The sequence below is a fragment of the Petaurus breviceps genome, unplaced genomic scaffold, assembly GCF_028583685.1.
Source record: "Petaurus breviceps papuanus isolate PSGF00001 unplaced genomic scaffold, PetGlider_PUasm1.0 90845, whole genome shotgun sequence".
NCBI lineage: Eukaryota > Metazoa > Chordata > Mammalia > Diprotodontia > Petauridae > Petaurus > Petaurus breviceps.
The window spans coordinates 15,933,141-15,949,324 of NW_027187359.1; the positions used below are offsets into that span (position 1 = coordinate 15,933,141).

General features: G+C 37.1%; 1 protein-coding gene across 10 annotated transcripts in view; it reads left to right on the forward strand.

The window, feature by feature from the left end:
- Positions 1–16,184, forward strand: part of LTBP1 (latent transforming growth factor beta binding protein 1) — a 484,412-nt gene that overhangs the window by 397,326 nt on the left and 70,902 nt on the right. For 8 of the 10 annotated variants that reach the window (XM_069072171.1, XM_069072174.1, XM_069072172.1 and 5 more), the window contains one exon: positions 1,471–1,596. The exons of the other annotated variants lie outside the window; for them this stretch is intronic. In XM_069072171.1, the coding sequence (XP_068928272.1) occupies positions 1,471–1,596 (126 nt within the window). The remainder of the gene's footprint in view (positions 1–1,470; positions 1,597–16,184) is intronic. 10 annotated transcript variants of the gene reach the window in all.

Genomic DNA, 16,184 nt, shown 5'->3' on the forward strand with positions numbered 1-16,184 from the left:
TTGATTAAACATGGTATAATATATCCAATAATAATTATCAGAATATTCACACTTTCAGTACAAACACACACACACACACACACTCACACATTGTTCTCTAGGATCACAGATTTAGAGCTAGAAAGGACCTTAGAGGTCATTTAGTCCAATACCCTTGCTTTTTTACAAGGAAGAAACTGAGACCTACTGTGGTTGATTGTTTACTTAAATTTTCACAGGTAATAAGTGGTAAATTCATTTATATTCCACAGTCGTTTGACTATACTATGCTGCCTTTCATTTAGAGATTAGGAGGAGAGATACAAGGTAGAAATGGAAACTATAGGAAATTGTTGGTTCCATTTCAGTTTCATGAGCGTGGATGTAACCTGGGTAGTATGGTGAGCTGATGTATTAAATGTAGGGTATTTTCATTTTGAAGTAATAGTGGGACAACCAGATGATGTCCAGTAGGCATGTATGCATATAGGAATGGAGCTAAGGGGGGAGATGAGGTTGGACATGTAGACTTAAAAATGATCCAAATAAAGATGATAATTATAGGATTGTATTGATATCAGAGAAGAAGGGAGAAGATAAATTAGAGCAGGAGAGACCACAAAGAGAAGCAATCTCTCTTGGCTTCCTTGACTCTGCTATCTCCTGGTTCTTATCTAGCCTGCCGAAGGCTCATTCTTAGTCTTCTCTGAGGGTCTGTCTGATTTGTTAAGAACACCTCAAATAATACAAACATTAATTGCTGCAAAGCACATCATGCATTGTCGACACCTTTGTAGCACCACAGAATCCTGGCTGGGTAGATAATAATCGCTCATGCTGAGGGCATGCCACTAACAAAATAGACTGAATAAATCTAATTGATGTCTGAAAATGCAAAATATCTCTTCTGTAAACATATCTATTTTGAAATAAAATGAAACATTCCTTGTCCAGTAAATATTTTCTAGAAGTTTGGCATCCTTTAATGAAGCATGTAACCTAGCTACTACTCATAATAATGCAACTCCTACATTGTGACTTGTCTTATAGAGAGATTACTCTAGTCCAGTTCCAAAATAAGTTCAATTTAATCTAACCATAGTAGTAGAGCAAAATTAGAGCAACTTTGTATGCACTGTGATTATGTAAAAATAGTAATAATTTCAGTGTTCAAAAAATACAGAATAAAAAAGTCAGAAGGAGACATGGAAGTAAATAGCAAATTATTATTATGACTTTGTTAAATTGTAAATAAATTGAGCTCATGGTTCTATGCATAGTAACTGCTGTTGTGCTTTTATATTTGCATTGTCGTTTGATGATAATCACTGAAAATAGAATTTTTAAAATTAAAAAGAAAAAAAAACAGGAAATTTCTACCATTCCCTTAAGAGATTTTTCTAAAGATGTCAGTCACTGGATCTTATGTCTGATGTCACTGGAAAATGTAAGAAGATTCTTTAATCATTTGTAATTCATTTTAAATTCCAGATATTAATGAATGTGAGCAAAAAGAGCTCTGTGGTCCTCATGGAGAATGTCTGAATACAGATGGTTCTTTTCACTGCATCTGTGAACAAGGTTTCGCCATCTCTGCAGATGGTCAAACATGTGAAGGTAAGATGAGCAAGAAGAAATCTGGTAGAAATCACATCATAAATCAGGAAAGTGGTTAATTTCTGTTTAAGTAGGCAAAGTCTCCAAGGCAGTGGAGTATTCATAACATGGCCTCCAGAGATGTATGAAGTGACTAATTGTAAGAAAGTACAGCTCAAAAATTACACTAATGTAATGTATCTGAGGGGATGATTACAGCAAATCCAAGTAGATTCTGTGATTGGCAATGGATTAATGAGATTTTTAAGTGCAGGGATGGAGAGAGCAGAGAGGCCATGACAAAAGATATGGTCTGTAATACAGTCTGTGCTTTGTTGATTATCTCTTATTACATTGGTTTAAAAAATTTCTATTGTGTTTTCTCTGTGCACTTGTCAGCAACAACTTTCTCCTGTGATTTTCTCCACACACTTTAGTGATTTATGCTAAAGCTTCTTAATATTCACTAGTTAGTACTTGTTAGCCCCATGAAGACCCATCCATAGAAGAAGGAAGACATTGACTTGCTCTTGGCTACCTCTTCATGCTTGCTAGGACATAGCACTAAATATATTAAGATGAATTATATCATTAGATCTTTATTATATTTGGTTGAGAGTCAACATGACCTTGTGAACATAGAGCTGGCCTCAGAATTAGAGAGACCTCTGTCTCAGGCCCTGTTCTGGCACAGGCAGGTTGTGTGGCCCTTGATGAGGCATTGAGCTTAATGATTCCGAGGCAGCTCTTTGAGACCCTAGTTCCCAGTTCATGTTTATTAAAAACATTGTGGTGCCTTATTTGCTTTTTCTACTACTCTTCCAACTGGCTACTCTTGGTGTAGGAAACTGCATTTGCCAATTAAATCACAAATCTAGTCAGTTACATAGACTGTGCTTAATGCTGGAGATGCCAATACAAGCCACAAGGAGCTCACATTCTAATGAGGCATCACAACAGGGAAAAAGGCACTAGAAAACTAAGCAAGGATCAGGTGGTAGGAGGGGAGATAGAGAAGTCCAGAGAATGAGACCTTCCAGGAATGAAGAGAGCACAGCTAAAGCTAGCCCTGTAAGCTCCAGAGTCCCCAGTCTGAAGAATTTTTTTTTAAGCAATCAGGGTTAAGTAACTTGCTCAAGGTTACATGGCCAGTTATTTCTGGGTGTGGTGCTAAGTATCTGAGCCTGGGATTCGATCCCAGGTCATCCCGACACTGGAGCCGGTGCTCTTACTCTCTGTGCTACCTGGCTGCCCCATCTGAAGAATTTTTGAAGAAGCAAATAAGGCACCAGAATTTTTTTCATAAACACAAACTAAGAAGTTTTTATATTTGTAAGTCATGTGAACAATTGCATATCCTTCTGAGAATCCAGGTTCAAATTTTCATATGTTTTAGAAGCATAGATGGGAAGGTTCTACTAGGGTCCTAGAGTACCACAGTTCTTGAACTGTAACTAAAGAGCAACAAGAGGTGCCTGTTCTTACTGCTAGCACCACCAGGGAGGGACTGGTTCCATCTGAAACTAATTACTGCGTTATGGAGAATAAACTGGGAACTAGCTCTCCAGCTAAGTTGAGACAAAATATTGATACCAGACTTACTCTGAGCATGAGAGAACTGGACTTAGTAGTGTGGATTAGGGGATGAGGGAAGATTGAGGAAATCATAGTAAGGGTTTGGACCTGGGAACCTAAAGAAAAAGCATAATAATCTATTATATGAGCAACCAAAAGGAAATATTGTTTTCCTTGGTTAGAGCTTTATGATAATGTTATATGTAGTGATCTGGTGCCAGAAGACCTCAAAAGGACATTAAGACAATAGATTCTTTTGGAAAGTTTACAATATTTCCCAGCCTAGGGATATGAGACTGGCCAGTCTGAGTCACTAATGCTAAAACTTTGCACAATCTCTGCATTACAAAACCCACAACTCTGCTACTTTGCTTGGCTTTAAGTCAGTAGATAATAAAAACTTTAAAAAAAATCCCAATTATAATTGCTTTTGTTATGTGATTAAAAATTTTTTTAATGTCCAGACCTGTGATTTCATTAACACAAAGGAGCTCCAGATGAGGAGTCTTCTTCCACCAATGCAGATCAGCAACCATTCTGCCAATCCTTTCAGAATTTTCTAGGGCACTGAGAGGCTGGGTGACTTGCTTAGCTTTATACAGGCAGTATGTGTCAGAGGTGGAACTTAAATTGCAGTCTTTCTGATTCAGAAGCTAATTCTCTATAGAGAATGTGCTACTTATCAGTACTAACCACTGCATCCTCTCAATACTAACTATGCTTCCTCTCAATATAAATGTTATGAAAATCAATCTATCTCACTCTATTGTACAATAATAGAATTTTGGAATAGATCTCATTGATTTAATCCAGAATGTATCATCACTATGTCATGAACATAGTAGACCTTTATAAAATATGTGTTGAACCGAACAGGTTCTAGTAGCCTGTGTCAGGATCCAGGAGGTATTCACCTTTAGCTTTGGTTTAAGTTTCAGCCATTTGAACATAGTCCTTTAATTGTAACCAGGACATGGTTGCCACTATGCCTTCATGCTCTGGCAGACTCACTTAAAAAAATTTTTTTTTGTTATTTTTGGAGGGAGGAAGGTAGGGCAGTTGGGGTAAAGTGACTTGCCCAAGGTCACACAGCTAGTAAGTGTTAAGTGTCTGAGGCTGGATTTGAACTCAGGTCCTCCTGACTCCAGGGTTGGTGCTCTATTCACTACTCCACCTAGCTGCCCCTAAAACACTCTTTTATTTATTTATCTATTTTTTTAAGCAATTGGGGTTAAGTAACTTGCTCAAGGTTATACCGCCAGGTATTTCTGGGTGTGGTGCTAAGTATCTGAGCCCGGATTTGATCCCAGGTCATCCCGACTCTGGGGCCGGTGCTCTTACTCACTGAGCCACTCAAACACTCACTTTTAAGCCTGCAGTTTATCCTTTGTTAATATACCTTGCTCTCACAGACTTCTATTTGATAGTCACATAGTCCAACCACAGATCATGTAGTCCAATAATGCTGGGAAGATATTGTGTGCTAATCATAGTCTAGGTATCTACCTCCATCCCATGTATCTTTGGAGAGCTATTGAATGTGTAGAAACTATCCAAGTTGGCCAAATTGAATTACATTTTGAAATGGCAAATTTGAAGAATCTGTCATCTGTGGAATAAGTAACTAGTGGCTCCATGACTTAAATAGTTTCTAGCTTCTTTTCTCAAACACTGATTTCCTATTCTCTCTGTTACTGAATAGTAAGCAAGAATCTTACTCAGTAAAAATGAAAAATTTTAAGAGCACTGGAGATTTTTAAAAATCAAAGTCCTTTGGGAACCATTTATAAGACTGGTGTTAGAAACATCAATAACTCAGACTTTTTAAGGACCATTCTTTTTTTTTATTGCTTTTTTTTGGAGGGCAATTGGGGTTAAGTGACTTGCCCAAGGTCACATGGCTAGTTTTTGTGTTAAATGTTTGAGGCTGGATTTTAACTCAGGTCCTCCTGACTCCAGGGCCAGGGCTCTATTCACTGCATCACCTATCCGCCCCAATTAAGGACCATTCCTAAAGGATCTATGATTTCATTGTAGTGGACACCTCTTGTAATAGCGCATCTGCAACTTCTTAGAAGATTTTTTTTTTGGAGGGGGGAAGGCAGGGCAATTGGGATTAAGTGACTTGCCCAAGGTTACATGACTAGTAAGTGTTAAGTGTCTGAGGCTGAATTTGAACTCAGGTCCTGCTGACTTCAGGACTAGTGCTCTATTCACTATGCCACCTAGCCATCCCTCAGCAGATCGTTTTTGTGCGTTGATGTGTTGAAAAGTGTATGACGTTGTGGGCAATCTGGTGATGAGTCCCTCTAAGCAATAGTTGGGCTGGACTTTAATGAATGAGACATGTAAGTCTGTGTCCAAGATGTGCCTGACACCTGCATGATAGGACCTGCCAGAGCTTTTGCTCTTCTGACATACCTTTGAAAACTCATGATGGGGCATCTAGGTGGCACAGTGAATAGAGCACTGACCTTGAAGTCAGGAGGACTTGAGTTCAAATCCAGCCTCAGATACTTGATACTTACTAGCTGTGTGACCTTGGGCAGGTCATTTAACCCCAATTGCCTTGCCTTCCCCCCCCCCAAAAAAAAGTGAAAAACAAAGCCTCATGGTGACCTGCAAGCCTAGGCATTGGTAACCATGTTTTACCAAAAAAAAATTTAGATAATATGCATGGTATAACTTGGCAGATTAGATCTAGAGTTGGACTCATACTCAGGATAATTTGTATTTAAGTCCTTCCTCTTATACATACTCACTGTATGATTCTAGTTAGATTATTTGACTTTTTAATACACTAGGAAACTCTATAAGACTATATACATTGCAGAGAAGGTATAAATCTGCATTGGTATAGGGGAATTTCCAATATGAAGTCACATGTCAAAATTTTTAAAAATTTGAAATTCTTAAAATCACATATGCCATGTTAACCTGTTTCTACTCTCCAAAATGATAGTCTGAATTTTAAATATTGTTATTAATATAAGATAAATTTGTACTTATTAAATAATATGAGATTTATCGTTTCAAATTTCTATGAATTCATTTTCCTTGTTAAATTTCCTCAATTACAAATGGCTAATACAGTCCTTAAATGAAAGGGAAGAATTGTACATTTTGAGGTAAAGCATAAAAAAAAGAAGTAATAAAAACCAGTCTTTTAGGAACATGACAGATGCCACTAGCTTATTACTGTGAAGCTTCATCTAAACAATTGTTATAATTTATATTTTGCTTAACAATCTAAAGTGTATGTTAGCCTAAAAATGGGAACCTTCAATGAGTTCCCATCAGACAATAAGCCACTTAATTATATGTGCAGGGTTTATAAAAATTTCATACTAGTTTGTGTTTATTTAAAAATAAACAATTCTGTAAATAAAATAAAATAGAACTTTAGTGAATGAGACATATAAGTCTGTCTTACCCTAAAAGTAAGAAAAGACTTCTTTGAATGAACTAATTTGTATTATTTTGGGGTTGTTGGGTTTTTTGTTATTATGATGTGGTAGAGAGGTATAAAGTATAAGACTGGAAAGGTACAAAAAGGTAAAAGTTGCTCAGTTCTAAACAGAGGAGTTTATATTTGATCCTAGAGGAACCAGCCACAGGAATTTATTTAGTAGCAAGAATGACACGGTCAGATTTGCACTTCAAGAAAATTACTTTGGCAGTTAAACAGAGGATGGATTAGAGTTGAGAGAGATTTGAGTCAGAGAGACCAATTAGAAGGCCAAAGAAATAGTCCCAGTGAATGGTAATGAGGGCTTGAACTAGGTGGGGTGGCTGTGTATGTAGAGAATATGATGGCCATAAATGATATTGGGGATATAAAAACAATATTTGACCTCAGGTTGAACATATGATTTCTAAGGTCGCTTTAGCTCCAAAATTTATGATGCTATCATCCTAAAAAATTATATGATTGAGATCAAGTGTGGTTTGTGTTCCTATATCTCAAAACTGGTTTCCCTCTTTCTCTATGTGATGACTGTCAGTACGTGTGTCAGGGTCAGAAAGACAGAGAGAGTCGAGGATACTAGAGAGAATAAGTGAAGGCATATACATGAAAACTCTCTTACAACCAACAGAGATGCTATTATTGTTGTTATTATTGATACTAATAATAATAATGATTAACATGTAGCCCTTTAAAATTTACAAAGCATTTTACATACATCATCTCATTTGCTCCTAACAACAACCCTGTGTGATAGGTGCTATTATCATCACCATTTTCCCAATGAGTAAAATGAGGCTGAGCGATTCACCCAAATTCTAGTGTCTGTGACAGAATTTGAACTCAGGCAGGTATTCTGATTCCAAGTCCACTGGAGGACTTAGCTACCATTGTTGTTGTCTACCCTATCATAAAGTTATAGGACCAAAAAAATAACTGAACTAATTATCTTTCCTTTTTTTTAACTTTCCCATTTCTGCTAATACCATCACCATTCTACCAGTAAAGTGGGTTCAAAGTAGCAAATGCATCTTTACTTCCTTTATCTGAAATACAAATCAATCACCAAATATGTAATTCTCTCTCCAATATTTCACTTGCATCCATCTCTTCCATTTCCTTCCTAAAATTCAGTCTCATATTAACTCTCCCCTGATCTAAAAGGGTAGATTAGCAGAACTGAAAGGACTTTAGATAACATTCAGTATAACTCAAAATATTGATGAAAGATTCTGAAACTCAGCACCAATCAATTGGTAAGTAATTATAAAGCTCCTACTGTAGACCAGGCATTGTGCCAGGCCCTAGGGATATCAATACAAGGAATGAAAAAACCCCACTTTAAGTGAACTTATAATGGAGTAGACAACAATTACATATGAGTGAATATACTGCATAATTATAGTTATTAAATATACACTTATTTAAATACAGATGTACAGATGTAGAGGGAGAGCACTAGCATTTGACACTTCAGGAAAGGCTTCTTTCAGAATACTGTATCTGAGCTTCATCTTAAGGGAAGGAAGAGCAGAGACTCTATGTGGTAGAGGTGAGGAGGTAATGTTTTCCAGGCATGGGGGACACCCAGTGCAAAGGCACAGAGATGAGAGATGGATTGTGATGAGTGAAGAATAGAAAGCAGACCAGTAGGGCAATGTAGGAAGAAGATTACCAACCAGTGGGGCTGGAAAGATAGGTTGGACCAGGTTGTGTAGGACTTTAAAAGATTAACATAGCAGCTTATATTTTATTTTAGAGGTAATAGGAAATCACTGGAGTTGATTGAGTAGGGTGTGACATGGTCAGAACTACATTTAAAATGAATTGCTTTGTCACTAGGCTGGAAAGTGACCTGGTGTGCTGAGAAGCTTTCAGAAGCTGTTGCACTAATCTAGATGAGAGATGATGAGGGCCTGACCTAAGAGGCTGGATATGAGGAGACGTTGTGGAGGTAGAAATGGCAGGAGGAAAAATAAAGAGTTCAATTTTAGACATGCTGAGTTTAAGATATCTCCAGACTTCAGTTTGAAATATCCAAATGATTAATTGGTGATACAGATCTGAAGGTGAGGGTCTGCATTTGCATATCTGGCAGTCATCTGCCATAGAGATGTTCATTAACCTATTGGTAGCTGGTGATGTTCTGAGAAAGAATGTATAGAAAGGACCCAGGATAGAACCTAGGGGAACATCCAGAGTTCAGCTGTCTTGTGTGTACACAATTAACTAGCAAATGATTCTGACAAAGGGCAATTGTAAAGGTGAGAGGCAAAACAGGAGAGATTAGTGTCATGAAACTCCGGAGAGTAAAGATTATCATAAAAGAAAGATTGGGCATCGGGTGTTAAATTGCAGCACAGTTTGAGAAGTTTGAGGACTGAGAAAATTTGTCATATTTGTCAGATCATTGGTAACTTTGGAGGGAGTGGTTTTAGTTGAGTGATTAGGCTGAAATACAGATTGCAAAGAATTGAGGAGTAAAGGGGAAGAAAGGAAGCAGAAGTAATAAGTGTAGAGGATTTTTCAAGGAATTCAGCTGAGAGAGGAGAGATAGAGAATGATAGCTTGAGGGAAGTGACACGGCCAGTAGAACTAGAGTTTTCTAACTCTTAGGGTAGTATCCTTTCTATTATTGAAAATTGCCGGGGCGGCCAGGTAGCACAGCGAGTAAGAGCACCGGCTCCAGTGTTGAGAAGACCTGGAGATCGAATCCCAGGCTCAGACACTTAGCACCCACCCAGAAACACCTGGCCATGTAAGCTTGAGCAAGTTACTTAACCCCAATTGCTTAAAAAGAAAAAAAAAAAGAAAATTGCCTACTGATTTAATATAGGTCTACATCTCTCTCTTGCTCCTAGTTCTATTCCTCCTCCTCTTGGGCACCAGTCAAAGCAAATCTAATATTCCTTTTACATAATAGCCTTTCAAATACTTGAAGGCAGATATGATAGTCCCTGTAAGTCTTCTCTTATTCAGTCTAAAAATTCATAATTCATTCAGATGATCCCAATGTACCATGATTTCTAGGCCTTTCATCGTCCTAATTACCCTTCTTTGTGGATTTTCCTTTACCTTTATGACAGTTTTCCAAAAATACTCCCAATATGCTAAGCAAATTCAGTTCCATTATTCTTATCTCTTTTTAGTACATACCAGGCTTCTCAAATTAGAATGAATCCTGGGCAATCCTACTGACTCTCAGTAGAATTGCACCAAAATAATATAGATATGTTTCATGCTTTTAAGATCTCCCAAGAAGTGGTTCTACCAAAGTTGTGGCTATTTTTGTTCTTAAAAATGTTTGCTCAGTTATTTTAAAAAGAAAAGGCACAAATGAAAATTAGTAGACTTGGATAACAAAGCTTTTAAAAAGTCTTATGTACCAGTAATTCACTAACACTATACAACTGTGCCCAGAGTCCACTAACAGTAGAGAAAATCCTCAAACCAGAAATCATATTTTCAAAATTTCTAAAATTAATTTCTCTTTCATAAGAAATAGGAAAATAGTAAAGCCCAACTTTAGCCATGTCAAAGGATGTAAAAAAAGAGTAGAGAGGTTTACCCTCAGGACTGAAGTGTAATTTTTTATAAACAATGTGGCATAAAAGGAAAATTTTGAAGCCATAGTTGATGATGCTCCAAAAGTAATTGGTGGTTTTATTGGCTTAGAGGTAAAACTTTATATCGAGCACCAGAAAAAATATATATTTAAAATTTTGGGCAGGGGCAAGTAGGGTACTAGTAGGCCTCTGCCACAGTTATAACTCATTTATTTTATACCTAGCAGCGAATATAGCCATTTTCAAATTTTAGGAAAGCCACTTTCAGATCTAAACCAAAAAAAGTAATGAGATCCTATTTACATATCTTATGTTTCCAAGAAAAAGGAAATTTAGCTTAATTTTAAGGCAAAAACAAAAAAAATTGTGAATACCATATAGCCATCTAGGATGTGGTTTCCAGCTATAAAGGCTTCTTTTCTTCATGTTAGCTCCTTCTGAGAATGTATTTCTGCAAAACTTAGTGAAAATGGCTGTTTAAATCATTAGGGAGAGAGTTAAGGATATTTTCTCTGGAAAAGACTCCTTTGGACTTGGAGTAAAGATTTTCTATGTGCTGTTTGGTTATCTTCTGTATATCAAAGTTATTGATAAAATTCATAATTGTGAAATATGCAGGAGCCCATCCTAAGCTTTTATCATGTCTGACCTTTTAAAGTTTTAGAACTCTGAAAACTTCTCTTTTTAGAAGGATTAGTAAGTAATATATGGTAGCCAGGTAATATTACATTTGACTAGAAAGGAGTGGAATCCATGAACAGTCTATCCTTAATGCCATATTTTGGTAGCTCACCCATATGGCACTGAGTATCTCTTTTAGCTAATTCTTTGTTATCAACAAAGTTCTTTTTTTTTAATTTTGTCTTTTCATGATTAATATGTATTTGTGCTGTTTAAGATAATGTAATGGTTCCAAAATTAGTTAAGTGTCTAGTAGGTAGGATATTGAATGATTGTTCTTGGGCTCCTGATTGATGTAGATATGAGATAATAAAAGTTATACCCTAATTAGAATAAATGTAGTGAATGTGACCCCATGATTTTATCACAGGGACATATTGTGACACATTTCTCATAGTTGACCAATTGATCTTTATGACTCTGCTGACACTTTTTCCTGTTGTTTGTAAAGTGAGGCAAATTTCAAATCAAAGAAAATTATCTATAGTCAATGCCAAGAAGGCTGGGTTTGGCATTAGAAGATTTGGCTTTAACACTCAGCTCAGTCACTAGCTGTGTGACCTTGGGTGAGTCACTTAATTAGAAAGCACTAATTAGTAGATGTTTACTTGCTACATGCCAGGCCCTGTGCCAAGCTCTAGGAATGCAAATAAAAGAGTAAGATAGTCTCTTCTCCTGCAGAGCTTACATGTACTACTCCATTCTCCTTAACCTCTATGGCCCTCAGTTTTCCTAACTGTAAAATGAGGAATGCAAATTAAATGGCCTGTGAGGTCCCTTCCAACTCTAGAGCTATGATCTTGGGAACTTTTATTTACCCCAAATTCAGAAATCCTGTTGCTCTTCCTATCAGCTATATTTATGTGTTATTGGCCCATCTATACCATTGATGTGGGAAGGAGGGAAAACCAATATGACAGTTTACTTATTAGAATCACTTAAAGGAAAATGGCATACTTTCTTCAGCTTCCAAGATTTTTTGCTTGAACTAGCTTTTAGCAGGAATCTGCAATAACTGACCATAGATATATATGGCTATCATATCTTAGAATAAATGCCAACTAAATATTTCTCAAAGTGAAAAGTACAACTCAAAGGAGTATAAAAGGTCACATTTTCCATCAAAAGCACTTTTTTTTTTTGCTTTTTGGAGGGCACTTGGGGTTTAGTGACTTGCCCAAGGTCACACGGCTAGTTTGTGTGTGTGTGTGTGTTAAGCATCTGAGGCCAGATTTTAACTCAGGTCCTCCTGACTCCAGGGCCGGTGCTCTATTCACTGCACCACCTAGCCACCCCACAAAGGAACTTTTTAACAAGATAAGCTGTTTATATAAACTAAGGGTAGTCACTTTTGATCTTCACATGGCCCTCAGTCCTTCTTGTCTTTTCTAGAGTTTGTCATTGTTCTATTTAAATTTCTATTATTTTTCTAATTTGTATAATATGTTATTTACATATATTATCTATATATTCTAGAGAATAATGTACTTACTCTTCATATGACATAGGAAACTGAGGCATCGACTTCTAATCTGTCCAGTTTAACTGAAAGTTACTAGCTTATGCAAAATATTTTTATCTTAATAGCCCCAAACTTTATAAAATTATACAAATAGAAACTATTTTTCCCTCTGGGTCAATTGAATCAATCTAAAATCTTAGCCCCAAGTTGTATACATGTGTGTATGTGTAAATGTGCATGTTACAATTGGATTATCAAAATTAGAAGTCTTCAGAGACCTAAGTATTGACATTATCACTATTAACTGATGTTACTTATGACCAAGTGATCAGTGTGCTTGGGTTCACCTGGCAATTCTTTTCCTATACAACTTGACCTGGTTGCCTCACAGTCATCTAAAATTTAATATGACCAAAACTGAATTCATTATCTTTTCCCCTTCTCTCCTTCTAACTTCCTTAGTACTCTCCAAGGGTACCACTCTTGTCCAAATCACTACCTGTCACCCTCACTCTCACTCAGCCCCTATGTACAATCTGTTCTCAAGGTTTCTCTATTTTATCTTTACAACATTTCTCACATATGCCTCTACTCTGACACTGTCACCACCCTGATTCAGGCCCTCATCATGTGTACCTATGATGATCCAGGAGCAATGGTAAAATTGCACAAAATAACTCTTCAAAATAAACACATAGGAAATTATAAACTAATTATACATGTGTTTATTGTGATAAAATATTTTTAGTAGATGGACAGTGTTGCATAGTGGATAGAGAACTGATCTTATATTCAAGAAAACCTGGGTATTAGCCCTGCCTCTGACACATAATGGTTGGTGGCCCTTGGCTAGTCACTTAACTTCTCAATAATCTAGGCAACTCTCTAAGACTTAGTTACAGAACAAATTCCAATATGCCTTAGTAGAGGAAGTTTATACACCAGGAATTTTCTTATACTGATGATATTACAGGTCCACCTCCCCCAAAGTGTTTTAATAATTAAACTTGTCTTGAAGTTTAAACTCAACATAATTTTAAAATCACGACTAATTGCTGTTGGCTTATAACATAGGGCATCAGGATGTTTGTCTTGGATTGACAGTACAAGGGGATAATAGTTGGACCTACAGTTGTAGAGAATGGCCTGAATTGCTTTCAGAAAACTGAAAACCTCCCTTTAATGTTACCTAACTTCTCCTGGAAACAAAAGACTCACCTTTTTATACCAGCATTCTAGGAGGCAGAGCCAAGATGGTAAATAAGAGGCAATCCAGCTGAAGTCTCTCCACATTCTCCTCCAAAGAACTTTAAAATAATGCCTCAACTCAAATTTTGGAACAGTGGGGTCAACAAAAGGTCAGGGTGAGACATTTTTTTCTGGCCTAAGAAAACTTAGGATTTTGGCAGAAGTTTGTGACACCAGAGTGGAAACTTGTCTGTAGCTCACACACATAGTGGCATCATCTTTGTGAGCTCTTAGTTCAGAACTTGTAACAAGGAGTCAGACAACTGGTCAGAAAGAGAATACAAGGGACACTTTGCTGGCACTGGGTACAGCTCACATTGACTGGCAACTCTGTTGCCCATGCAAAATTCTGGGTTGCATTTCCAGGCCATAGAGGAATGCTAGGGGTCAGTCACAAGAGAGCAGAGGCCCTGGTCACAGTTCCAAGGTAAAGAAGAGTTCTAGTGCTTGTGGCTGAAGTGTACCAGGGACCCCTCCTGGGTAAAGACCAGAGTGCAGACTAGGAGAGCAGAGACTATAACCTTCCCTACATAACACTACCTTGTAAACACTAAAAACTGGCAGAACCCTAGAACTAGCTCTGCAAAAAATAACACAGAAAAGCCTGACACTTAGGACAGTACTTCCCCACTCCTAGTTGAGGAGAATACAATTTTAATATATAGTTCAAAATCTAGAAATAGGCTGGGAAAATGAGCAAACAACACAAAAAAGAGCTTGACCATAAAAAAACTACTACAGTAGAAGGGAGAACCAAGACAAACTGAAAGACAGCAGTTTGAAGGGGGGAAATCTACAACCAAAGTTACAAAGAAAATTGCTAATTGGACCCAAGTCCAAGAAGATTTTCTGAAGCATTGAAAAGATATGAGTGGTAGAGGAAAAATTGGGGAAAAATGAGAGCAATGCAAGAAAAAATATGAAAAGAGAATTAACAAAACTAAAAGAGATACAAAAAAGTACAAAGAAATATAGAAAATAACATCTTAAAAAACAAACCTGACCAAATGGTAAAAGGGGTACAAAAATTCACTGAAGAAAAGACCTCTTTTAAAAACAGAATTAGCCAAATGGAAAAAGAGGTACAAAAACATCACTGAAGAAAATAATTCCTTAAAAATTAGAATTGGACAGTAAACTAATGACTCCATGGGACATCAAGAATTGATAAAAATAGGGGCAGCCAGGTGACTCAGTGAGTAAGAGCACTGGCCCCAGAGTCGGGATGACCTGGAATCAAATCTGGGCTCTGATACTTAGCACCACAACAAGAAATAACTGGCCATGTAACCTTGAGCAAGTTACTTAACCCCAATTGCTTAAAAAAAAGAATTGATAAAAATATAACCAAAAGAATAAAAAACTAGAAGAAAATGTGAATTACCTCAAAGGAAGAACAACTGATTTGGAAAATAGATTGAAGAAAGATAATTTAAGAATTATTGTACTACCTTAAAGCCATGACCAACAAAAGAGCTTACACATCATATTTCAAGAAGTGACCCATAATGCCCTGATATCTTTGATCTAGAGGGTAAAACAGAAATGGAAAGAATCTTCTGATTGCCTCCCAAAAGAGATTCCAAAATGAAAACTCCCAGGAATATTGCAACCAAATTTCAGAGCTCCCAAGTCAAAGAGAAAATAGCTAAAGTAGCCAGAAACAAACAATTCAAATAATGTGGAGCCATAATCAGGATCACATAAGATTTAGTGACTTCCATGTTAATGGAATGAAGGGCTTGCAATATGATATTCCAGAAGGAAACTAAGAATAAGCTACCCAGTCAAACTGAGTATAACTCTGTAGGGAGAAAATGGATATTTAATGAAACAGAGGATTTTCAAATATTCCTGATGAAAAGACCAGAGCTGAATAGAAAAATTTGACATCAAACCCAAGACTCAAGAAAAACACAAAGAGGTAAATATGAAAGTAATCATAAGGGTCTCAATAAAGTTAAACTGTTTGCATTCTAATATGATGAGATGATACATGTGCCTCCTAAGAACTTTATCATTATTAGGACAGTTAAAAGAAGTTTACATAGAGAGAGGGCATGGATGTGAACTGATTATATTTGGAATGATCACAAAATAAATGAAGGGGTGAAAAAGAGGGATGTACTGGGAGACAGGGGAATGAGGAAATTTTTCTCACATAAAAGAGGCTTGCAAGGAAGAACTTTTATAGTGGAGGGAAAAACAGGGAGAGGACAAGAAGTGATGGGCACTGCTTTCTCCCTCCCATCACTACCATCAGAATTGGTTCAAAGAGGGAGGAATAGGGGGAAAAATACTCTCTCTCTCTCTCTCTCTCTCTCTCTCTCTCTGTCTGTCTTTGTCTCTGTCTGTCTCTGTCTGTCTCTCTTTGTCTTTCTGTCTCTCTATCTCTCTGTCACTGTCTCTCTCTCTGTCTCTCTCTGTATCTGTCTCTCTCTGTCTCTGTATCTGTCTCTCTCTGTCTCTGTCTCTCTCTGTCTCTGTCTCTCTCTCTCTGTCTCTCTCTGTCTCTGTCTCTCTGTCTCTGTCTCTCTCTGTCTCTCTCTCTCTGTCTCTGTCTCTCTCTCTCTGTCTCTCTCTGTCTCTGTCTCTGTCTCTCTCTCTCTCT